Raw genomic sequence first — 25,541 nt, 5'->3', positions numbered from 1 at the left:
GGATTTCCTGAGGGGGGAAAAAAAAAGAAAAAGCAATTTTCATCTCTCGAGTAAGGGGCGGACAAAATGCACCTCTCAATCATTTGCACTTTTGTATGTCTCTATGGTCGGTCTCGTTAAAGCTTATTATAAGGCAGGAGTCCTCAACCTTGGCAACTTTTAAGACTTGTGGACTTCAACTCCCAGAATTCCTCAGCCAGCCCTGAGGCATTCTGGGAGCCGAAGTCCACAAGTCTTAAAGTTGCCAAGGTTGAGGAGCCTTGTTATAAGGCTTCTCCCTTCCTCGGAAAGTGGGCGGGACCCCGTGACTCTCCCCCTCTAGCCTCTCTATGATGCCCGCGGACGTTCTGGCCGCCGACGTCTTCTCCGTGACCGGAAGTGGGCGTGGCTGGGGGGGTTTGTTATGATGGCAGCCCGTTCCGACGCGGCGGCGAGTCCTGAAGCAAGAGAGGCGAGGTGGGAGCGTCGTCGAGCGGCGGACCGGGGCCTCTTTCTTCTCCCGGCCTGAGCGGGCCCGGGTCTGGGCCTGGGTTCAGAGCGGGAGGGGAGCCGGAGTTGAATGGGCTCGCAGGGTGCCCTTGTTGCAGCCTACCTCGCCCGGGTGTTGTGAGGGCGGTTTTGGGGTGTGTGAGGCGAAACCAGGTCTATTGGGGGGGGGAAGAGGGGGAAAGAACCACCATGCCTTCCTTGGCTGCAACCAGTGCGCATGCGCGGCTTAGCTTAGCCCTGGGTCCAAGGGAGAGAGCCTCCCCCCCCCCGCAAGGGCTGGTCTGCCAATCAGGGAAGGCCTCCAAGTGCGACCCAAAAGATCATTAATTAAAAAATTAATAGTATTAATAAAAAACAAACATCAGATTGATTTGGAATTTGGCTATATTGTTGCTGCTTGGGGTTGTGTGGGGGTGTTGTTTAAAAAAAAATAGATGTTTATTATATGGTGGGGCTTTTAAAAATGCTGGCAAGTGTCCTCCCCCCAACTCACCAAATCATTTATTTATTTATTTTATTCCAAGCCAAATTATCTATTTCTTAAACCAATGGACAGATAGGCCTCTACTTACTCACTTACTTATTTATATGTTTATTCCAAGCCAAATTATCTATTTCTTAAACCAATGGACAGATAGGCCTCTACTTACTCACTGTAAGCCGCCCTGAGTCTTTGGAGAAGGGCGGGATATAAATGGAATTAAAATAAATAAAATAAACTTACTTATTTATATGTTTATTCCAAGCCAAATTATCTATTTCTTAAACCAATGGACAGATAGGCCTCTACTTACTCACTGTAAGCCGCCCTGAGTCTTTGGAGAAGGGCGGGATATAAATGGAATTAAATAAAATAAACTTACTTATTTATATGTTTATTCCAAGCCAAATTATCTATTTCTTAATCAATGGACAGATAGGCCTCTACTTACTCACTTACTTATTTATATGTTTATTCCAAGCCAAATTATCTATTTCTTAGACCAATGGACAGATAGGCCTCTACTTACTCACTGTAAGCCGCACTGAGTCTTTGGAGAAGGGCGGGATATAAATGGAATTAAAATAAATAAAATAAACTTACTTATTTATATGTTTATTCCAAGCCAAATTATCTATTTCTTAAACCAATGGACAGATAGGCCTCTACTTACTCACTGTAAGCCGCCCTGAGTCTTTGGAGAAGGGCGGGATATAAATGGAATTAAAATAAATAAAATAAACTTACTTATTTATATGTTTATTCCAAGCCAAATTATCTATTTCTTAAACCAATGGACAGATAGGCCTCTACTTACTCACTTACTTATTTATATGTTTATTCCAAGCCAAATTATCTATTTCTTAGACCAATGGACAGATAGGCCTCTACTTACTCACTGTAAGCCGCCCTGAGTCTTTGGAGAAGGGCGGGATATAAATGGAATTAAAATAAATAAAATAAACTTATTTATATGTTTATTCCAAGCCAAATTATCTATTTCTTAAAACAATGGACAGATAGGCCTCTACTTACTTATTTATATATTTATTCCAAGCCAAATTATCGATTTCTTAGACCAATGGACAGATAGGCCTCTACTCACTTACTTACTTATATATTTATTCCAAGCCAAATGATCTATTTCTTAAGCCAATGGATGGGTAGTTCTCAATTTGTTGAGCAACTGTTTAAAGTTAGAACAGCACTGAAAAAAAATATGGTTTTTCACACTTACGACCATGGTGGCATCTGCACGGTCACATGATCAAAATTCAGATGCTTGCAAACTGACTCATATTTACGATGGTTGCAGGGTCCCAGGGTCACATGATCCCTTTTTGCAACCTTCTGACAAACAGAATCAATGGGGACAAGCCAACCATATTGCTAACTTAACAACTGCAGTGATTCGCTTAGCAACTGTGGCAAAAAAAACCCATCGTAATATGGGGCAGATCTCGCTTAATAACTACCTTGTTTAGAAACAGAAACGTTTGGCTCAATTTTGATCATAAGTCGAGGACTACCTGTAAATTTATTTTAAGAAATAATTTTGGGACATTTCAGGGTCGGAGGAGGTTGAATAGAGGTTTATTTCAACTGTCTGAATGGAAGTTATTCCAGGACAGGGAGGGAAACCAAAGATTGCAGTGACACTTTGGAGCAGGGTCAGAATCTTGGGCAACGTGGTGTATGCATCATAATCTTTTTTTAACCCTGAAAGATTAGATAAAAGCAATTATTCTGCTTGGCAAGCTTTGCGGTTTGGAATCAAACTATTTTCTTTACGGGTCATTTATTTAAAAAAGAAATATCCACAGTACAATTACTTACTGGGTATGCTTATTTATTTCTTTATCGTTTTTATTATTTTTATAAACAAAGCAGAGGAGATATTCAATACTCTTTATGTATTCAAGATGGACAGTGATTAATATTTATATGTTACTTATATGTAAGGGTGATGGTGTTGTTAGTTGCGAAGTCGTGTCCGACCCATCGCGACCCCATGGACAACGTTCCTCCAGGCCTTCCTGTCCTCTACCATCTTCTGGAGTCCATTTAAGCTCACGCCTACTGCTTCAGTGACTCCATCCAGCCGCCTCATTCTCTGTCGTCCCCTTCTTCTATTGCCCTCAACCTTTCCCAGCATTAGGCTCTTCTCCAGTGAGTCCTTCCTTCTCATTAGGTGGCCAAAGTATTTGAGTTTCAACTTGAGGATCTGGCCTTCCAAAGAGCAGTCAGGGTTGATCTCCTCTAGGACTGACCGGTTTGATCGCCTTCCAGTCAAGGGACTCGCAGGAGTCTTCTCCAGCACCACAGTTCAAAGATGTAAGGGTGTAGGTCTATACATATGTTGTATATAATATGTTTTAAATGCGTGTTATGTAAGTAACACTTGAGAGCAAACAACTAAATTTCATTTTTAATGTGTGCCATTGTGCCCACAGGAAAAAAAAATGACAATAAAGGTTATCTAATCTACTACTCCCTCCTCCTATTTTCCCCACAACAACCCTGTGAGGAGGGCTGGGCTGAGAATGACCTGCGGATATCTTGAGAAGTTTAGCTTCCAAAATAGAGGTGGTCCTCAACTTACAACAATTCATTTAGTGACTGTTCAAAATCACAACGGCACTGTGACCGTTCTTCATACTTATGGACATGGGAAATCCAGATTCACTTAACAGCTCTGTTACTAACCTAACGTAACAGCAGTGATTCATTTAACAATGTGGCAAGAAAGGTTGTAAAATGGAGCAAAAGTCATTTAACAAATTTCTTACTGAGCAACAAATTTTGAGCTCAGTTGTGGTCGTAAGCCGAGGACAACCTGTACGTCCACAGTATGAAGTTCAGCTTATCTGTGGGTGGGTTTATCTGCAAATATACAGATAGTTATTTGTTTGTGACTGAAGTTACAACAGCACTGGAAAAAGTGACTTAACGATAATTTTTCACACTTCTGACCCTTTCAGCATCTCTGTCAGTCACATAATCAGAATTTGGATGTTCGGCCATCTGGCTTATGTTTATGACGGTTGCAGTGTCCCAGGGTCATATGATCACATTGTGGTAAGTCAGGGACTATTAGTACTTTGGATTGCTACATTGGGCAGAGAGTTAAACCTGATCAGTATATGACCCCCTTCTTCCTCTACAACAATTTCTGAATTGTAATTCTGTTAGGCATATGGTGTTAGCCTACAATGTTGGGTTGAAAATATATTAACCATAATGCTATGTCTTTAAGTTGTTAATTGGCCAATGGGTGTGTAAGTGTTCTCATGGCCATAAGAGGAAGCTAGGAACGTAGCTTCTCTCTCTCTCTGAATTCACTGATCTCTACTATTACTGTTTTTGCTCTGCTGTTGGTTTACTACTGTTGTAAACTTGAACTGTGTATTGACCTCTGGACCGGTAAGAAGACTTTGTAGTTTGGATTGCTACTTGGACTGTTGCTATTGTTTATGACTTGGACTGTTTATTTTTGACTGTGCATTTTTGTTTTTACACCACCTCAAAGTAAAATACTTTTTGCTTTTAGAACTCAGTGTATTTCTGTGTGTGACTTTTACTGCTCTCAGTGCCCTTCCTTGTCTGTGCAACTCTTTGGTAGCACAAGGAGACCTCTGCACAAACAAATTCCTTAACACTGGTTATGGGCCCAGGTCTGTACTGAGAGTAAGTACACACAGTATTCCTAGCTGAGTTTGTGTTAGCTTTTTGGTGTAAAATGGCACAGGAACTGTTGTCAGGCATCTCCTGGATAACCCGGTTGGATGGGACAAACTATGTTTCCTGGTCCACAAAATGCTGCTTGCTTTTGCGCAAGGAAGGACTATGGACTGTTGTAAATAACCCACCAGATACTACTGCTTGGGATCCAGATGACGAAGAGGATGCAAAGAAGTTAGACAACTTTAAACGTAGCAATGAGAAAGCTCTTTGCATTATTGGACTAACACTGAATGACCAGCAGCTTGTCCATATTCGTGGTGAGGAGTCTGCTGCTAGGTGTTGGGGTGTTTTGCGAAGGCTTTATGTTCGTGACAGTGTGGGTGCACATATACACCTTACACGTAAGCTGTTTAGGGCTCGTTTGCAGAAGAATGGAGATATGCTGACCCATTTAAATTACATGAAGGCAACTTTTCAAGAGCTTCATGAAAAGGAGCTGATTTTTTCAGAGTTGCATCAGGTCTACATTATTCTGTCATCTTTGGATGAGAGTTATGATGGGTATGTTTCTTCTTTGGAAGTCCTGACCAGAGAGGAACTGACATTGACTAACATTACTGGGAGACTGCTGGAAGAGTCCAGAAGGAGGCGTGACAGAGACCAGCTGAGAGAGACACAGCCACGAGAGGAGCAGCAATTTACCACTGCTTACAACGTCAAGAAATGTTATTCTTGTGGGGCTAGAGGGCATATAGCCAAATTCTGTAGAAAGGGTAAAAAACAGAATGTAAATAGCAGTGGGAAGGCTAAGAAGGGCATTGGTTTGGCTATTTCTGGTGAACCAACATCCAGAAACAATGAATTGTGGGTTGTTGATAGTGGGGCTTCACAATGCATTACTAAAGTGAAAGAGAGGTTTGTTAATATGAAAAACAGCAACCAATATGTTTCACTGGCCAATGGTTGGAGGATGAAGGCCTCTGGTGAAGGTAATTCCTATTGTCCATGCATTGATGAACAGTTACCTATGTTATATATACCTAAGCTAAGATTCAACCTGTTATCTGTAAGGGAATTGGTTAAGGTTGGGTTTGTGGTAACATTCAGAGGGGAGCAATGCACTATTGAGAGGAATGGAACCTGTGTAACTGCTAATTTGAAAAATGGTTTATTCGTTCTCACAAGTAACCAGGTTAGTACAGTTAAAGCTAACTCAATATGTGAGAACAAGAAGCCACATGATGAATGTATACATTTATTGCATAGGCGGTTAGGGCATGTAAACTTTAACTCACTACGTAAAACAGTGGAATTAGTAGAGGGAGTTAAACTGAAGCCATGTAGTAAGTATTTGAATTGCAATGCCTGTAATCAGGAAAAGAGCAAGGCAACTCCTGCAAACAGGATAAACGGCTTCAAAACAACTGTACCTTTGGAAGTTGTGTTTGCTGATTTAATTGGACCCATGAAACCAAGTTTAGGAGGATCCTGTTATATTTTAAGTATATTGGACCACTACTCTCGTTATGGATTTTGTTATCTGCTTAAGTCAAAGGCAGACACTTTCCAACAATTTGCAAACTGGCTGAAGTTCGTGGAGAGAAAAACAAAGAGAAAGGTTTAGTGCATAATTACTGATAATGGTACTGAATTTACAAATAAGCGTTTTGTTGATATGTTACAATCAGCTGGTATTGAGCATAAACGTTCAGCCCCATATAGGCCTCAACATAATGCTTTTGTTGAGAGACGTGGGCAAACGTTACAAGCCATGATTAGAACCATGTTAAGAGATTCTGGCTTAACAGATAGACTGTGGGGGGAGGCAGCAAAATGTGCAAACCATGTTCTGAATATAGTTGTTAATACTTCTACTGGTAAAATACCATATACAATATGGCATGGTAGAAGACCAAACCTTGATTACCTGCACACATTTGGCACCCCAGCTTGGGTCCACATTCCTGCACAACTCAGGAGTAAAGGCCAACATAGGGCTAGGCAATTATACTTCGTAGGTTACGAAGCTAATCACAGATCCTATCGTTTCTGGGAACGGGGCACAACTAATGTATATAACAGTGCTAGTGCAAAATTCCTTGAGCACGTTGGTTGGGATAGGTTAGAGCAAGAAACTGTTAATACTGATCCTCTAGTGTTTGAGGACTCCTCTGATAACGTAACTAGTAATGATAATACATCTCCTGTAAATATAAAGGATGAAGAGGAGATAGGGGAGATAATAGATGAATCAGAGGAAGGAAAGGAGACAGAAATTCAAAGCCCTGTAATTCCTTGGCGTTCAATGCGTATCAGACATCCACCTGATCGCTATGAAGCTAGTATAATATGTCAAGTTAGTGTAGAGCCTTCTAACTATGATAAGATCAGGATGTATCCTGAAAAAGAACAGGCATCATGGAAAGCTGCAATGAACAGGGAGTTGAAATTCTTTGCAGAATCTTAAGGTTTATCAGAAAGCAAAACTGCCACCTGGTGAGCAAGCTATAGGTTGTAAATGGATATATAAAATAAAGAAGGGTGTAGATGGGACTGTAACCCATAAGGCACGTTTGGTTGCACAAGGTTTTGCCCAAACTACTGAGGATTATGACGAAGTGTTTGCACCCAGTCTAAGGGCAACTACTTTAAGAGCAGCTTTAGTATGGGCGGCTAAAAACCAATATATGGTTACCCATGTAGATGTTGAAACTGCATATCTACATGCTCCATTGCAACATACTATTTATTTAAGAATACCACCAGGATTGACCAGTGATAGAGACCATGATTGTTGGGAATTAAAGAAAAGCCTCTATGGATTGAAACAATCAGGCTATGAGTGTAATACATGTTTAGTTAATGAGTTAAGTGCAATAGGTTTTGTAGCCAGTAATGCTGATCCTTGTTTGTTTAGAAGAGAACACAACGGAGCATTATCTTTTATTTTATTATTCACAGATGATATTGCAATAATAACAAAAACTGAGTTAGAAGCACAAACTATCATTTCAAGATTGCAAAATAAATTCACAATTAGAAATCTTGGAGAAATTAGCCACTATTTGGGGTTAGATATTGTGAAAACAAATAGGGGTTTTAAGGTGTCGCAAGCCAGTAAGATATCTCAGTTATTAAAGAGATACAATATGGAAATGTGTAAACCAGCAAAAACTCCGATGGCTATGGATTTTAAGGACACTAATGTTGAGAGTCCTGTATTTGATAAGACTATGTACCAATCTTTGATAGGAAGTCTTATGTATCTGAGTAATTGGTCTAGACCTGATATTTCTTACTGTGTAAATCAATTAGCTAGGTACAACAATAATCCAACTGTTAGACACTGGCAATCAGCTAAACGAGTATTAAGGTATTTGAAGCAGACTATTCACTACTCGTTATATCTAGAGCCAAATCGTGAGTTAATCCTTACTGCATATGCAGATGCGAGTTTTGCCTCTGATACAAACACTCGTAAATCTACTTCAGGGTTGGCTGTTATGTTGGGTGATTCTTTGATTGGATGGAAGTCCATCAGACAAAAGCACATAAGCTTGTCTACAATGGAGGCTGAATTTTCATGTTTATCAGTGTTATGTACAGAACTGCTAGTGTACAAACAATTATTGTTAGATATGGGTTTAAATGTAAATGATCCATTTATTGTGTATGAGGACAATCAAGCTGCAATAAAGATGGCTAATAATGCTGCAGTAAGAACAAGATCTAAACATACTGATCTTCGTTATTTAAATGTCAGACAATGTGTCAAAGATAAATTAATACAGTTAGAGTATTGTCCATCTGATGTAAATATTGCAGACCATTTTACGAAGGTACAAAGTGCTGTGAAACACAATGCTAATTGTGAAAGAATGTGCATAAGATTGTAAGAGTTATATATTATTCTACCCAAAGGGGAGAATGTTAGGCATATGGTGTTAGCCTACAATGTTGGGTTGAAAATATATTAACCATAATGCTATGTCTTTAAGTTGTTAATTGGCCAATGGGTGTGTAAGTGTTCTCATGGCCATAAGAGGAAGCTAGGAACGTAGCTTCTCTCTCTCTCTGAATTCACTGATCTCTACTATTACTGTTTTTGCTCTGCTGTTGGTTTACTACTGTTGTAAACTTGAACTGTGTATTGACCTCTGGACCGGTAAGAAGACTTTGTAGTTTGGATTGCTACTTGGACTGTTGCTATTGTTTATGACTTGGACTGTTTATTTTTGACTGTGCATTTTTGTTTTTACACCACCTCAAAGTAAAATACTTTTTGCTTTTAGAACTCAGTGTATTTCTGTGTGTGACTTTTACTGCTCTCAGTGCCCTTCCTTGTCTGTGCAACTCTTTGGTAGCACAAGGAGACCTCTGCACAAACAAATTCCTTAACAAATTCTCTCCAAAAAGCCTGGCTTAGGAATGCATCATTTCAGCAGCAAATAAAAGTTTTTTTCTTCCTTGTCTCAATTTTTAAAGTTGTAGTGCTCCATCTTTCTGTTATTCTGCATTGCTGGCTTCTGTTTGTAAGTCTTTACAAATATTCCTCGGCAGTTGAGCTCAATACTTCTTCTGCTAAGCAAAACTGAGCTTGCTCTCATTTTACGATCTTTTTTGCCAGAGTTGTTAAGTGAATGGCTGCAGTTGTTAAGTTACTAACACGGTTGTTAAGTGAATACGGCTTCCCTATTGGCTTTGTTTGTCAGAAGGTCGCAAAAGGGGATCATGTGACCCCAGGGCACTGCAACTGTCATAAATATGAGTCAGTGGCCAAGCATTTGAATTTTGATCCTGTGACCACAGGGATACCGCAGCAGTCGTAAGTGTAAAAGCCGGTCATAAATCAGTTTTTCAGTGCTGTTGTAACTTCAAATAGCCGCTAAACGAATGGTTGTAAGTGGAGAATTGCCTGTATTTTTTATCTATCTCAATGGGCCAAAGAGCAACGTGGACCTGGATTAACTCAAATTCCTTTTTCCAGACTGTCCCCATGAGTTCTCCCGCCGAGGATGTCCATGATCCTCTTCACCTGCGTGGTGCGGGTAAGGGATGGACTTCCTCTCTCGGCGTCCAGTGATTTCCACCTAGACCCTCGTTTTTTGGAATGCAGGAAGAGACTCAGGGCCCTGTCCTCCATACTGACACAATATCCAGAACGGGGCACAGCCAAAGAACGTGACCTCAGTATACAGTAAGTCATGCTCTAGCTTCAGACATTAACTAGCTCGTCCTGTTTTATTTACTTATTGTGTGTGTATACACACACACATATACATATATATATACACACACACATATATATATATACACACGCACACATATATGTATATGCATATATATACATACACACACACACACACACACATATATATATATATATAAAAGGTAAAGGTTCCCCCGCACATGCGTGCTAGTCGTTTCCGACTCTAGGGGCCGGTGCTCATCTCCGTTTCAAAGCCAAAGAGCCAGCGCTTGTCCGAGGACGTCTCCGTGGTCATGTGGCCGGCATGACTAGACGCCAAAGGCGCACGGAACACCGTTACCTTCCCACCGTAGTGGTCCCTATTTTTCTACTTGCATTTTTACGTGCTTTCGAACTGCTAGGTTGGCAGAAGCTGGGGCGAGTAACAGGCGCTCACTCTGTTACGCGGCACTCGGGATTCGACCCGTCAAACTGCCAACCTTCTGATCGACAAGCTCAGCGTCCTAACCCACTGAGCCACCGCGTCCCTCCATATATATATATATATACGTAGGTCTTGGCGTATTCGGGTCTTTTCCCATGTAGGATTGAGGGTGTCTTGGCGACGTTTCAACGAGGTCCCATTCGTCATCTTCAGGCTGGTGTCTTCGGTTTCGTGCTTGTGCTTCGCTTGGGACCTCGTCCAAACGTCGCCAAGACACCCTCAATCCTACACGGGAAAAGACCCGAATACACCAAGACCTACATACCTATACCCGTGAAAATCTACGAAAACAAATATATATATACATACATATACATATATACATACAGTTGCAAGAAAAAGTATGTGAACCCTTTGGGATTACGTGGAGTTTTGCATGAATTGGCCATAAAATACACTCTAAACGTCATGTAAGTCACAACAATAGAAAAACACAATCTGCTTAAAATAATACTACACAAACATTAGCTGTTATGTTTTAATTGAACATAAGATGGAAACATTCACAGTGCATGGTGGAAAAAGTATGTGAACCCCTAGCCTAATGACTTCTCCAAGAGCTAATTGGAGCCAGGAGTGAGCCAACCTTGACTCCAACCAGTGTGATGATATTGGATGTGTTGCTGACAGCCGTCCTGCTCTTTAAAAACACACACCTGTTTTGGGTTTACTGGTCTCAAGAAGCACTTGTCTATTGTGAACCATGCCTCGCAGAAAAGAGCTCTCAGAAGACCTACGATCAAGAATTGTTGACTTGCATAAAGCTGGAAAGGGTTACAAAAGTATCTCCAAAAGCCTTGATGTTCATGTGTCCACGGTAAGACAGTCTGTCTACAAATGGAGAAAGTTTAGCACTGTTGCTACTCTCCCTAGGCGTGGTCGTCCTGTAAAAATGACTGCAAGAGCACAGTGCATAATGCTTAATGAGGTAAAGAAGAATCCTAGAGTGTCAGCTAAAGACCTACAGAAATCTCTGGCACATGCTAACATTTTTGTTGACACATCTACAATAAGGAAAACATTAAACAAGAATGGAGTACATGGGAGGACACCACGGAGGAAGCCATTGCTGTCAAAAAAAAAATTGCAGCACGTTTGAAGTTTGCAAAAGAGCACCTGGATGTTCCACAGCATTACTGGCAAAATATACTGTGGACAGATGAAACCAAAATTAAGTTGTTTGGGAAAAACACACAACACTATGTGTGCAGAAAAAAAGGTACAGCACACCAACATCAGAACCTCATCCCCACTGTAAAACATGGCGGAGGGAGCATCATGGTTTGGGGCTGCTTTGCTGCCTCAGGGCCTGGACGGATTGTTGTCATTGATGGGAAAATGAATTCCAGAGTTTATCAGGACATTTTGCAGGAAAACGTACGACCATCTGTCCGCCAACTGAGGCTCCGCAGAGGATGGGTGATGCAACAGCACAATGACCCAAAGCATACAAGTAATTCAACAAAACAATGGCTTCAACAGAACAGAATACGCCTTCTGGAGTGGCCCACTCAGAGTCCTGACCTCAACCCGATTGAAATGCTGTGGCATGACCTTAAGAGAGCGATTCACACCAGACATCCCAAGAATATTGCTACATTGAAACAGTTTTGGGCAGAGGAGTGGTCCAAAATTACTCCAGATCGTTGTGCAGGTCTGATCTGCAACTACAGGAAATGTTTGGTTGAGGTTATTGCTGCCAAAGGAGGGTCAACCAGTTATTAAGTCCAAAGGTTCACATACTTTTTCCACCCTGCACTGTGAATGTTTCCATCTCATGTTCAATTAAAACATGACAACAGCTAATGTTTGTGTAGTATTATTTTAAGCAGACTGTGTTTTTCTATTGTTGTGACTTACTATATATATATGTTAAATGCTTGTTAACTATTCTTTGTTAGCAATCTAAAATTTACACACACACACACACACACACACACACACCACACACACACATATATATATATATATATATATATATATATATATATATATATATATATATATATATATATATATATATATATATATATATATATATATACACACACACACACACACACACACACACACACACACACACACACACCATATATTCTGCAGCTCTGATCATTTGAGTTCATTCTGGTTGGCTTAACAAATAAGGAAAGAATAGAGAAAGTCCTGTGTTCGGAAAGCTACCAACTCATGAAGCTATAAAAACACGTTGTGCAGATATAATCGTAAAACCATAGCACCGCCTAACATCGGACAATAGAAATAGAAATCTTATAAGGGGAGTCCTTGACTGAGCCCAAAATTTCTGTTGCTGTATCAGCCCCCTGAGGATTTTTTTTTAGGAATTCCCCTGCTATGAAACGCCTTCCTTTGTCTGTCCACAAGTCCATCCCTCGCTTGTGGTTCCCCCTTGTACTCTTGAGAGTTTAATCCTAGATCTTTCCTTTCACAGCTTCCACACTTCTGGGGGCGTGGCCTGCACCTGCATTGCCGCCAGCAGTTATCCAGCTGTGATGGCCTTCTGTTTCCTGGAAGAGCTTCGGTGTAAATTTGCCACGTCCTACAATGCCACCAGTGTCAGTCTGGCTTCCAGGCCCTATGCTTTCCTTGAATTTGGTACGTTGTTGGTTTGCTGTCTTATGTCTCTCTCTTGGTGGGGAAAATTTAGCAAGTCATTGCTGTGAGGTGCTTAATGCTCTCTGACCTTGGCTGTTTTCTTGCAGAGGTTTCACAGAATCACTTCTGGCACTGGTGATGTTAGCTGGGTCATGAAATAGCTGTAAGAAGGCAACCAGGCTCAGAGACCACCAAGGACTCCACAGTCCTCCTCTCTCCTCCCAAATCCCCCTCTCTTCTAGCACTGATGATGTTACTTAGACAGGTCATGAAATATATGCAAGAAGCAATCTTCCTCCCCCTCCTCCTCCTCTCTCTCTCTTTCTCTCTCTCTCTCTCTCTAAACCCCACTTCCTTCTAGCACAGATGACGTTACCTACTTAGCTCATGAAATGCCTGCAAGAAGGCAACCATACTCAGCACCAAGGACCCTAAAGAAAGAGAAACACAGATAAGTATGGATTTACACCAGACAGACAGTGAAGCACAAAGCAATACTTGATCAAGCAACTACCAAGGATAAAATCACATCCCACCCACACTGGCAGGGAACGCTACTGTATATAAACGCTGCCTCACACTGATGATGTTACCCAAATGGGTCATGAAATATCTCTTAAGAAAACCGCCTAGCTCAGAAAGTGCCAAGTCCTCGTCCTCCTCCCTTCTAGCACTGATGATGTTACCTAGCTGGGTCATGAAATGTCTCCAAGAAAACCATCACGCTCAGAGAGCACAATCAAGGACCCCACAGGTCAACTCCACGCTACAAATATTCTAATTAGTCATTGCTACGTTAAGAATCCTCAGTTGTGCTATTTCTACCGGTGGTCCTTGACTTACTGTCGTTTAGCTACAACGCCACTGAACAAAGTGACTTAAAACAACCCTTGCAGCATCCCCATGGTCCCATCAAAATTCAGGCCCATGGTAAACCATGGTTACGATGGTTGCGTCACTTTAGGATTAAGCGGTCGGCTTTTTGCAGCCTTCCCACCTGGCCTCTCAGAGGCAAAGTCCATGGGGGAAGCTGGGTTTACATGACAATCACGTGGTTCGCTTAACCGGCAGTGATTTGCTTAACAACCGTTGCAAAGAAGGTCGAACAATTGAGTGCAACTGACTTCACCACCCCCTCGCTTAGCATTGAAAATTCTGGCCTGTGGTCGCAAGCTGTCAAGTGGTGGTTGAGCCTTTAAAGATCACTTAGGTTTTCTCTCTCAGCATCTGTCACTAACCTGATCTTTCAGGTTTTCTGGAAAGAAAGATCCATACAACAGTTCGTTTAATGATTGTTCGAAGTTACAGTAGCATTGAAAAAAAGTGACTTACAACCGTTTTTCACACTTAGCGACATTGCTGCGTCCCCCCATGGTCGTATGATCAAGATTCAGATGCTTAGCACCTTACTCGTATTTATGACGGTCGCAGCATCCCAGGGTCACATGATCCCCTTTTACGACCTTCTGACAAGCAAAGTCAGTGTGGGGAGCCAGATTGTTTAGTGACTGTTCAAAATTACAGTGGCACTGAAAAAAGGGACTTAATGACCATTTTTCACACTTAACGACCATTGCAGCATCCACGTGATCAAAATCTGGATGCCTGGTAACTGATTCGTATTTATGACAGTCGCTGTGTCCTGGGGTCATGTGATCCCTCTTTGGCGAGTAAAATCAATGAGGAAGCCAGATTCACTTAACAACCATGTGACTAACTTAACATCTGCAAGGGTTCACTTAACAACGGTAGCAAGAACAGCCTTAAAATGGGACAAAAACTCACCTAACGAATGTCTTGCTTAGCAGCTGAAAGTATGGGCTCCATTGTGGTTATAAATTGAGGAATACCTGTAATCTCCAGATGTGATTCGGCTACACAATATCACAGCTCCAGTGGTGGGATTCAGCCGGTTCGCACCACTTTGGCAGAATCGGTAGCTCATTTTGTGTTGCCCAGGCCCAGAACGGACTTCCGGAGGCGGCATCCACACAGAGAACCGGTTGTTCACATATTTGAATCCCACCGCTGCACAGCTCCATTGGTGGGCCCTAGCGAAGCATACATCAATATTTTCTTATTTTTAGAGAAAGCTCTTCTTGCCTCTTTGCCGCAGACAGTGTCGTCCAGAAAATCCAAAACCAGTTTAATCACACCAACTGCGCTCAGCCAAAGATCGACGTGGCAAAGATGCAAGAGGACCTCCGCTTGCGACCTCCCGCCCTTGTCAGCTGGGATGACATGGAATTGATGAACAGGATAGTGAACGGCCGGGCGGAAGCTCACCTTGAGACAGGTGAGTGATCCTACATTGGGATTAAGTTTTTCCTGCTCATCCCATCACAGATCGAGAGCCGCAGAAATGGGTGGCGCGGAGAAAGTACTCAGAGACAAAAAGTTGCTTTAATCCCTAATTTAATCTAATCTAACAAATGTCTATGGAGATTCTCAATCATCCAGGTCGTGGTTATCCCAAAGGTGCTTTTTCAGGAGGCAACTGGACTTTCTTGTCTTTTTTCTGAAGACATTTCGCTTCTCACCCAAGAAGCTTCTTCAGCTCTGACTGGATGGTGGGGAATGGAAGGATTTATACTCCTTGCAGACAGCTGGTCATTTGCATCCTTTTAGAGAGTCGTTGAGGCCACTTGTGGGTTTATCTGTGTCCTCAGGGTCAGCTGAGTGGTGACATCATATATCTCCAGTCTACAACACAGCCCTTTCAGCAGTTCCAAGAAGGCTCCACACCCATTTGCACAGCTCAGGTGACCTTGAGGACGCAGGTAAACCCACAAGTGGCCTCAACGACTCTCTAAAAGGAGGCAAATGACCAGCTGTCTGCAAGGAGTATAAATCCTTCCATTCCCCACCATCCAGTCAGAGCTGAAGAAGTTTCTGGTATGAGAAGCGAAACATATTCAAAGAGAAAAAAAAAAGTCCAGTTGCCTCGTGAAAAAGCATCTTTGCTACTAATCTAAAAAAACAACAAAAAAAACCCTGCCGTAATTCATTCAGTTATAAGAGGGGTTGTTACTCTTATTGCTAGATAATAATAAAACAGTCAGCTTCAAATATTCAGTTTAAATATTCTGTGACTTATGTCCATTTTTCACACTTACGACTGCTGCTGCATTCCCGTGGTCACATGATCAAAATTCAGACGCTTGACAACCAATTCGTATTTATGACGGTTGCAGTGTCCCGGGGGGTATGTGTATATGTGTGTCACGTGATCCCCTTCCACGACCTTGTGACGAGCGAAATCAATGGGAAACCCAGACTTGCTGAACAACTTTTTTACTAACTGAACAACCGCAGTGATTAACAACCGCAGCGATTCACTTAACTGTGGCAAGAAAGGTCGTAACATTGGGCGAAATTCACTTAACCGTCTTGCTTTGTTGTTGGTTCAGCTATGGTCGTAAGTCAAGGATTATCTGTGCTATTCTGTTCCTCTAACCCAGTGCTTCTCGGTCTCAGCGATTTTTAAGATCTGTGGGTTTTAATTCTCAGAATTCCCTAGCCATTTGCTTTGGTAATTCTGGGAGTTGACGTCTCCAAATTGTATAGGTAGTCCTCAACTTACGATGGGTTGCTTAGCAGCTATTAAGAATCCCAGTGCACTTGCCACCATCACATTATCCTCAGTCAGGTAATCAAAATTCAAGGGCTCAGGAACTGGCATGTGTTTTATGAAGAGGGCAGCATTCGAGGGTCATGTGGTCTCCCTTCGCGACCTTCCCAGCCGGCTTCTGACAAGTCAGTGGAAGAAAAGAGATTCACTTAATGACTGTGCAATTCACTTTACAACTGCAGTGATTTGCTTAAGAACCATGGCAAAATCGGAAACCAGTCACTTAACAACCTTGCTTGGCAATAGCATTTGGGAACAGCCAGTCGTGGTCATAAGTTGAGGTCTACCTACACAGGTAGTCCTCGACTTACAACCACAACAGCCCAAAATTTATGTTGCTAAGTGAAACATTTACTAAGTGAATTTTGCCCCATTTTTATCACTTTTCTTGCCACAGTTTTCTTGCGGTAGTTGTTAACTTAGCAACACGGTTGCTAATTGAATCTGGCTTCCCCATTGACTGAATTTTGAGGTGCAAGGAGGCAAAATTCATACCCACTTTTTGTCTAAAATATTGTCTAATTTCAGGATTTCAGTAGGCCACTAGTTAACAGTACAGGTACTCCTCAACTTACGACCATAATGGAGCCCAAAATTTCTGTTGCTAAGTAAAACGTTTGGTGAGTTTCGCTCCCTTTTACGACCTTTCTTGCCACAGTTGTTAAGTGAATCGCTGCAGTTGTTCAGTTAATCATGGTTATTAAGTGAATCTGGCTTCCCCATTGACTTTGCTTGTCAGAAGGGGATCATGTGACCCCGGGACTCTGCAACTGTCATAAATACAAGCCAGTTGCCAAGCAGACGAATTTTGACCCCATGCCGCAATGGTCGTACATGTTGAAAAAACACACATCATAAGTCGCTTTTTCCAGTGCTGCTTTAACTTTGTATGGTCACTAAATGAACCGCTGTAAGTTGAGGACTGCCTGCATTTCAGACTTAGGTTTACAAAAGATGTTTTGCGAAAAATAATTAAACTGGAAAGTAGTTCAGGCAATGAGATGTGGCTGAAGCACAAAGAAGCGTTGTGAACTTCCTAGCAAGATGGAACAATCTCACCTTTGTTTGATGTCCTTTTCATTTTTTTCAATTCACCTGCAGCTCCTGCTTGCCGGATGCAGCAAGTCTCTCCTTTGGGGATCCTCTCTCTGGTCCTCAACATCATGTGTGGGGCGCTTAATCTCATACGGGGGGTTCATCTGGCAGAGTATTCATTGCAGGTAACGGGGCTGCTGATGTGGAGGCAAGGAGAGTCAGTTTGGGCTAGTGGAGGAGGTGCAGGCCTAGAATCCAGGAGCCTGTGAGTTCTAGTCCCGCCTTAGGCCAAAAAGCTGTCTGTTTTCACTTTGGGCCGGTCACCAGGAGAATGTGAGTTCTAGTCCCACCTTAGCCATGAAAGCCAGCTAGGTGACTTTGGGCCAATCACCAAGAGATGCTGAGTTCTAGTCCTGCCTTAGGCGTGAAAGTCGACTGGGTGACTTTGTGCCAATCACCAGGAGACGGTGAGTTATAGTCTCGCCTTAGCCATGAAAGCCAGCTAGATGACTTTGGGCCAATGACCAGGAGATGCTGAATTCTACTCCCGCCTTAGACACGAAAGCCAGCTGGGTGACTGTGGGCCAGTCACCAGGAGACGGTGAGTTATAGTCTCGCCTTAGACACGAAAGCCAGTTGGGTGACTTTGGGCCAGTCACCAGGAGATGGTGAGTTCTAGCCCCACATAGGGCCCTCCACCCCTGAAGTACCCTGTGCTCCGCTTAACGACCTGTACAGTTGCTTAACTACCACGTTGGGGAGCACAGGGATGGTGGTCTTTTAAATTAGATGATCCACAGTCCACCTCAGTTAACAACTGTCACAACTTGTGACCCGAACAGGCAGGCTACATTACCGTCGGAAGTTGAGGACTGCCTGTAGCTAATTTGGATTCTGCCTTAATGGTGCCAACGTGACTGTTTAAAAAAAGTGAAAAAACAATATGTTTACGTTTCAGTTGATCTGTTTTTCTTTTTCTTTTTTTTTCAATTTGACCTTGAAATTCATCTTTGGATTCTAATTTGACCCTCGAATTCATCTCCCCCCTAGGAAGATCACCGAGGAATTGGAAAGGTCGTAGCGTTTCTGCTGCCTTTCCTGTCTTGCTTCGGTTTGGTGAGTAACTTACATATTTACTGTTTCGCTGGTGACTTAAAAGTGGCTTCTGCCTCAGCAACTTTCTGTAATGCTTTGATTGATCACAAAGGTGCTTTCCTGTTTTTTATTTCAGTAGGCAAGTGGACCGGGTTTTTTTTTGATTGAGGAAGAAGTTTTGCTTCTTATCCAAGAAGCTTCATCGGGTTTTTTACTATGTTTTACATAAAGTGCATGAGAGGTTTCTTGGATGGAAAGCAAAATGTTTTCTTCCTCAAATAAGGAACAGTCCACGTGCCTTTTTAAGGGGGAAAAAAGGGCCCTTTGGGACAACTATTACCCTGGATGACTGAGAATCTCCATAGACCCTTTGATTTATCAATTGATAACTGAAGGCCTATCCTGGATTTATTATCATGCTGTTTTTCTGTATTCACTTCTTTGTCTTCAGTAGGCTTGTAAATTAGGTGTCGGCGGTTTTTCAATGTTGTTGTTAGCTGCGAAGTCCTATCCGACCCCTGGCGACCCCATGGATAACATTCCTCCAGGGCTTCCTGTCCTCTACCATCTTCTGGAGTCCCTTTAGGCTCACGCCTCCTGCTTCAGTGACTCCATCCAGCCACCTCATTCTCTGTCGTCCCCTTCTTCTCTTGCCCTCAACCTTTCCCAGCATTAGGCTCTTTTCCAGTGAGTCCTTCCTTCTCATTAGGTGGCCAAAGTACTTGAGTTTCAACTTCAGGATCTGGCCTTCTAAAGAAAAAAAAAGGTTTTTGAATACCAGGCGCTTAAAAATAAAATTAAAAATGGCTCAGATCTCACTACGTAACCAAATAATATCCAATTTCAGAGAAGGTTTTAATACTCTTGAATGAGAGTTTGCAGGAAATCAGATAAGACCCAGCGATCTTGTTAAGAGTTTGGCCTTCCCTCCAATGAATTCCTGCTACAAAATGTTATCAGAGTAACTACACTAATACCTCATTTTGCTTTTTGATTGCTGGCTAATTCTAGTAACCTTGGGATATTTCAAGGACCATTTTCTTAAGAAAACCTTGATTGGTGATTACATCCAAGTTTGGTCGCCACAATACAAAAAAAAAAGAGACTCTGGAAAGAGTACAGAGAAGAGCAACAAAGATGATTGGGGGACTGGAGGCTAAAACATAAAAGGAACATGTTGCAGGAATTGGGGGTGTCCAGTTTAACGAAGAGAAGGACGAGGGGGGACATGATAGCAGTCTTCCAATATCTCAGGGGCTGCCCCAAAGAAGAGGGAGTCAAGCTATTCTCCAAAGGGCCTAAAGGCTGGACAAGAAGCAACGGATGGAAACTAACCAAGGAGAGAAGCAACCTAGAACTAAGGAGAAACTTCCTGACAGTGAGAACAATTCATCAGTGGGATGAGTTGCCACAAGAAATTGGGGGGGGGGGGGCTTAATCAGTGGCGGCTTTCAAGAAGAGACTGGGCAGCCACTTGTCTGAAATGGTATAGGGTCTCCTGCCTGAGCAGGGGGTTGGACTAGATGACCTCCAAGGTCCCTTCCAAACGCTGTTATTCTGTTATGTTGCCTTTGTGCCCTGCTTGCTTAACAGCCGTTTTTTTTTCTTTTTCAAAATATATTTTTGCAGTGTTACCTCTACTTATTCTACGCTTCCGCCCGGAAGATCAAAGTCTTCATCCTTTTTGCGACGGTCTGTCTCTGCAACCTCTACCTGTACGGATTACGAAACCACTGGCAAATCCTCTTCCACGTCGCCGTTGCCTCCCTTTCTTCTCACCAGATCCTAACCCGGCAGCTGGCTGAGAAACAGCTGGATTTGGGGGTGTGAAAAAGGACTCCCTGCATCCCAGGCGGGGTGTTGTTTTTTTTTTTTTTTGAAAAAAAAAAAAGTCTCAGCTTTGAGGGAAATTATTCTAAAGGAGCTCTGAGCAAATGGACTCGTAAGTTTGGGGTTTTTCCGTCCTTGCTCGAAATAATGCATTTTGGCAAAAAAAGAAAACCACTTTTTTTTTTTTAGAAAAAAGAAAAACACTATTATTATTTTTGTAGCAAAAAGAAAAAACACTCTTATTTTTTTTTAGACCTGACAGGCAGAAAGAAAATATCCATCTTCAGGAAGGAAGCTTGCGATCTTTTTATATTAATTTGTTTAATCCAAAAAAAAAGGCCGCAGGATGTGCGTGCTGAAAAAGACTCTCGCCGCTCTGACTTCTAGCAAAAATTCAGAGTTTTACAGGCCGCTATCTGGTTTTTCCGTCACATTTTTTTTTTTTTTTTGCAAACGGAAAGCAAATTCAGAAAGCCACATCCACCGCTGATAATCTGGGAAAAATCAACCTGGAAAATCAGATGCACTGAAATCTCCCAACTGTGTGTGCTATAAGCTGTTTAAAGCATAAGATTCTTTACCAAAACAATTGAGGGTTTTTGTTCACGACAGAGTGGGAGGTGGTGGTTATAATACATATATAATTAATTGTAATATTATTTGGGAGAGGATAATTGTAATGTTATTGGGAAACTGACTTTTGAATCGTGTTTGCGTTAGACTTAAGTTGTAGATAAATCTATTTATATCAAGTTTGGGTAGAGGAGGCAGCAGCCTTGAAAAATCACGGATGGTGAAGGTGCCTTGAGAGGGAACGTCCTGTAAACATTTCCTGTACATAGCCTCGTTTTGAACTGAAAACAGCACCAGCCTTGATTACACGATTTCACATTGATACGGAGTTTTTTAAAAGAATTTTCTCATGTACCTAGATTTCCGTCGAGTTTCTACACACGGGTGCATTATCCATAGGTTTACAGCATGGATAATAAGAGGAAAAATCTACTGGATATTATGTTCTTCTTAAAGTTACTTTTTCCAATCTGACTGAGTGGGGTGGATTTTTATTGCGAGCAAACAGTAATTTATAACGGTGTGTCCCCTAAGCAGGGGACCCGTCGAGTTGAATTCAAGCGCTGCCGTGTTTCCTCGGTATTAAGACCCCGTCTTAACTTTCTTTTGGGCTCTGAAGTAAGCACAAAGATTTGCTTTCGGGGAGGGCTTACTTTTTACCGCTACTATTTTATTTTATTTTATTTATTTTATTTTATTTTATTTTATTTTATTTTATTATTTTATTTTATTATTTTATTTTATTTTATTTTATTTTATTTTTTTATTTTATTTTATTATTTTATTTTATTATTTTATTTTATTTTATTATTTTATTTTATTTTATTTTATTATTTTATTTTATTTTATTTTATTTTATTTTATTTTATTTTATTAGATTTATATACCGCCCTTTCCCGAAGGACTCAGGGCGGTTTACAGGGTATTTAAAACAACCAGTACAAAAGTTAAAAACAAATTAAAAAAAGATTAAATTATCCCTAAAATTAAAAAAAACCCAGTTAGAAATTCTCAGCCTGGGCCGGAAAGCTCAAAGAGCCAGGTCTTCAGGTCCCGGCGAAATGTGCGAAGGTCGGGGGCAGTCCTAAGCTCCACAGGCAGCTGGTTCCACAGGGCAGGCGCACCCACAGAGAAGGCCCTTCCCCTGGGTGTTATCCGCCGACAGTCTTTTATCGGCGGCACCCTGAGAAGACCCTCCCTGTGGGAGCGCACTGGACGAAGGGAGCTTGATGCTGGCAGCAGGTGTTCCCTCAGATATCCCGGACCCACTATGGGGTGGGTCGGGATGCATGGGGTGGAGAAGCAACGTGGCGGACCAGGTATGGTACTGGAGTGGGTGGGAGGGCAGGGCATGTGGCCGCCTGTGCCAGGCCAGCCTCTGAGCGGCTCTGCTGGGCGGCCGTGGGAAGGGTACTGAGGTGGGGCTGGCAAGGCTGACCAAAGCGGCAGGTGGAGCGCCGGAGGCTCAGGGACGGTGAAGTGGGCGGGTGTCCTGCTGTCAGCACCCATGCCGGCTGCCCCTTCCCCGTGGAGCCGGAGAGCTTGGCACACCACCACCCAGATGCCCTCGTTCCCCACAGGAATTACATTTCTTTCCTTACCCGGTTCCCAGCCTTTTCTCCTTCGTGATCCGCTGCCGCCGCCGTGTGCAGAAAAACGAAAGGGGATTTTTGGGGAGAAAAAAAGGTCAATCCCAACTTCTGGTGAAAAAAAACAACAAAACCTCAGGAAGTTGGAATTGATTGATTGACCTTTCCCAACCCCCCCCCCCCCAAAAAAAAAACTTATTTCCTTTCCCTGCAAGCAGTTTGGAAACGAACGGGAAAAACCATTTTGTTTGTGTGTTTTTTTACCCCCGCCCAAGTCTCTTTTTTTCCTCAGGACTCCACATCTCCCGTTAGGGTTGGGGGGCAGTGGGGGTTAGAGTTAGCATACGGTAGGCCTGGCAGAGGCATCGGGCACGACGCGCGAGGTGGCAAACAGCTGCGTTATGCCCAAACCAGCTGTTTGCCATCTTCTGCCCAATGCCGCTGCCATGAGGCCGCGGAACAAGCCAGGTGGCAGTAGGGAACCGCTATACCGGTATTGTAGGTCAGATCCCCATTCGCCCATCGTCTTTGCCTCGTCACAGAGGCAGGTTGTCCGTGTATGCCCTTAAGTAGAGCTTACTTTTGTGGGGAGGGCTTATATTAGGCCCACTCCCCCGAAAAACAGCCAAGGGTTACTTTGGGAGGTGGATCTACTTTCGAGGAAACATAATACTAGACCTCATGGCAAGGAACACGAAGATTGATGATGTTACCCAGCTGGGTCATGAAATGCCTGCAAGAAGCGTCCAAGCTCAGAGAGCACCGAGGACCCCACAGTTGTTGTCCTCTCTACACATACACCCCACTCCCTCCCAGCACTGATGACGTTCCCTAGTTGGGTGATGAAACGTCTGCAAGGAAACCACCCAGCTCAGAGAGCACCATGGACCCCATAGTCCTCCCTCCCTCAGGTCATGAGTTATCTTCAATGATATCCAACCAAGCTCAGAAAGGGCCTTGCACGCGCCACGCTTGGCCGGGGTAAACGTTAACAGATCTTGAGTTGATGCACGCTATCAGTTCTTGTTCGCACAGTCTCTTGTGCCACAGTGGCCAGTGCTACTTCTTGGATGTCCCAGTATAGCTCATTCCATCACAGAGGTAGCGAAGTAATTAGACCTCGCCACCCTTATCGCTGCGAGATAAGACCTAATACTGATGATACCCAACTCCAAAACCACGAATGATCTCACCCAGCGGTTTCATGTAGATGTTGAACAGGAGAGGCGAGAGGACCGACCCCTGAGGGACTCCACAAGCGAGAGGCCTCGAGGTCGACCTCTGCCCCCCTGCCAACACCGACTGCGAGCGTCCCAGGAGATAGGAGGAGAACCACTGAAGGACCGTGCCTCCCACTCCCAATCCCTTGAGACGCCGCAGCAAGATACCATGGTCGATGGTATCGAAAGCCGCTGAGAGGTCCAATAGGACTAGGACAGAGGAATATCCCCTGTCCCGAGCCCTCCAGAGATCATTCACCAGAGCGACCAATGCCGTCTCCGTGCTGTACCCGGGCCTGAAGCCCGATTGGTACGGGTCTAGATAATCCGCTTCATCCAGGGCCAGAGGGAGCTGATGCGCCACCACACTCTCAACAACCTTCGCAAGAAAGTGAAGGTTGGAGACCGGACGAAAGTTATTTAACACAGCTGGGTCCAAGGCAGGCTTCTTGAGGAGAGGTCTCACCACCACCTCCTTCAAGGCGGCGGGGAAACTACCCTCACTCAAAGAGGCAGATATAACCGCCTGGAACCAGCCTCGTGTCCCCTCCCGGGCTGCATAAACCAGCCAGGAAGGGCACAGGTCCAATAAACATGTGGTGGAGCTCAGCCTCCCCATAATCCTGTCCACTTCCTCCGGAGTTACAGGATCGAACTCCTCCCAGATCACATTGACAAGATCACCCGTGTCCTGATCGTCCGACTCTGCCCAGTCGGAGTCCAAATCGGTCCGAATCCGGGCGATTTTATCCAACAGATGTTGACTAAACTCCTCGGCACGCCCCCTGCAAGGGTTCCTCACTCACCTCCTGATTGAGGAGGGAGCGGGTCACCCTAAACAGGGCGGCCGGGCAATTATCTGCGGACGCGATAAGGGTAGCGAAGTAATTAGACCTCGCCACCCTTATCGCTGCGAGATAAGACCTAATATGGGTTCTTAGTCGCAATCGGTCGGATTCAGATCGGCTGGACCTCCATCTGATAAATAGAGATAGTATAAATAAATAGAGATAGTCCTTGACTTAGAACAGTTCATTTAATGACCATTTCCCAGTTACAAGGGCACCGGAACAAGTGACTTAACCATTTTTCTGACTTATGACCATTGCAGCATCTCTGTGGTTGCGTGATCAAAATTTAGACATTTGACAACTGGCTCCTATTTGTGACCATTGCAGTTCCCCGGGGTCACGTGGATGGGAGACCACCAGGTGATCCCAGGACTACGAACTGGCTGGAAAAGGGAAGGGTAAGCAATCACGTGATCCCCTTTTGCGACCTGACAAGCAAAATCAATGGGGAAGCCAGATTCACTTAACCGTGTTACTAACTGAACAACTGCAGAGATTCACTTTGTAACTAGCGAAAAAGGTCGTAAAACGGGAGTAAAATCACTAAACCGCAGTGTTGCTTAACAACAGAAATGTTGGGCTGAAGTGTGTTCATAAGTTGAGGACTCCTTGTACTGTTCTTATCCGCAAATTGTGACCATTCATTCAGCAGCTGCTCAAAGTTACGACGGTGCTGAAGGATAGGACTTATGATCAATCCTCAAAGTTCGAAAAGATTTTATCAGAAGCGCTTTTGGACAATGGAAGGAAAGATTTG

General features: G+C 43.2%; 1 protein-coding gene across 3 annotated transcripts; it reads left to right on the top strand.

Annotated features, from left to right (window-relative positions):
- The first annotated feature begins 340 nt into the window (after window positions 1-340).
- Window positions 341-21,595, top strand: SEC22C (SEC22 homolog C, vesicle trafficking protein). 3 transcript variants are annotated; one of them, XM_081344166.1, is made up of 7 exons: window positions 341-456; window positions 9,642-9,851; window positions 12,797-12,960; window positions 15,077-15,256; window positions 17,693-17,811; window positions 18,677-18,742; window positions 20,351-21,595. In XM_081344166.1, exons 2-7 carry the CDS (start codon window positions 9,670-9,672, stop codon window positions 20,549-20,551), a joined length of 912 nt encoding a protein of 303 aa, XP_081200292.1. In that variant the 5' UTR covers window positions 341-456; window positions 9,642-9,669; the 3' UTR covers window positions 20,552-21,595. The 3 variants fall into 3 exon arrangements, with proteins under 3 accessions (XP_081200292.1, XP_081200293.1, XP_081200294.1); XM_081344167.1 differs by lacking the exon at window positions 341-456 and adding an exon at window positions 2,038-2,809; XM_081344168.1 differs by lacking the exon at window positions 341-456 and adding an exon at window positions 3,956-4,048.
- Window positions 21,596-25,541: the final 3,946 nt, after the last annotated feature.

The sequence above is a fragment of the Vipera berus genome (assembly GCF_964194415.1).
Source record: "Vipera berus genome assembly, chromosome: Z".
NCBI lineage: Eukaryota > Metazoa > Chordata > Lepidosauria > Squamata > Viperidae > Vipera > Vipera berus.
Note: the sequence above shows the minus strand (reverse complement) of the source record. Positions and strands in the feature narration are given on the sequence as shown.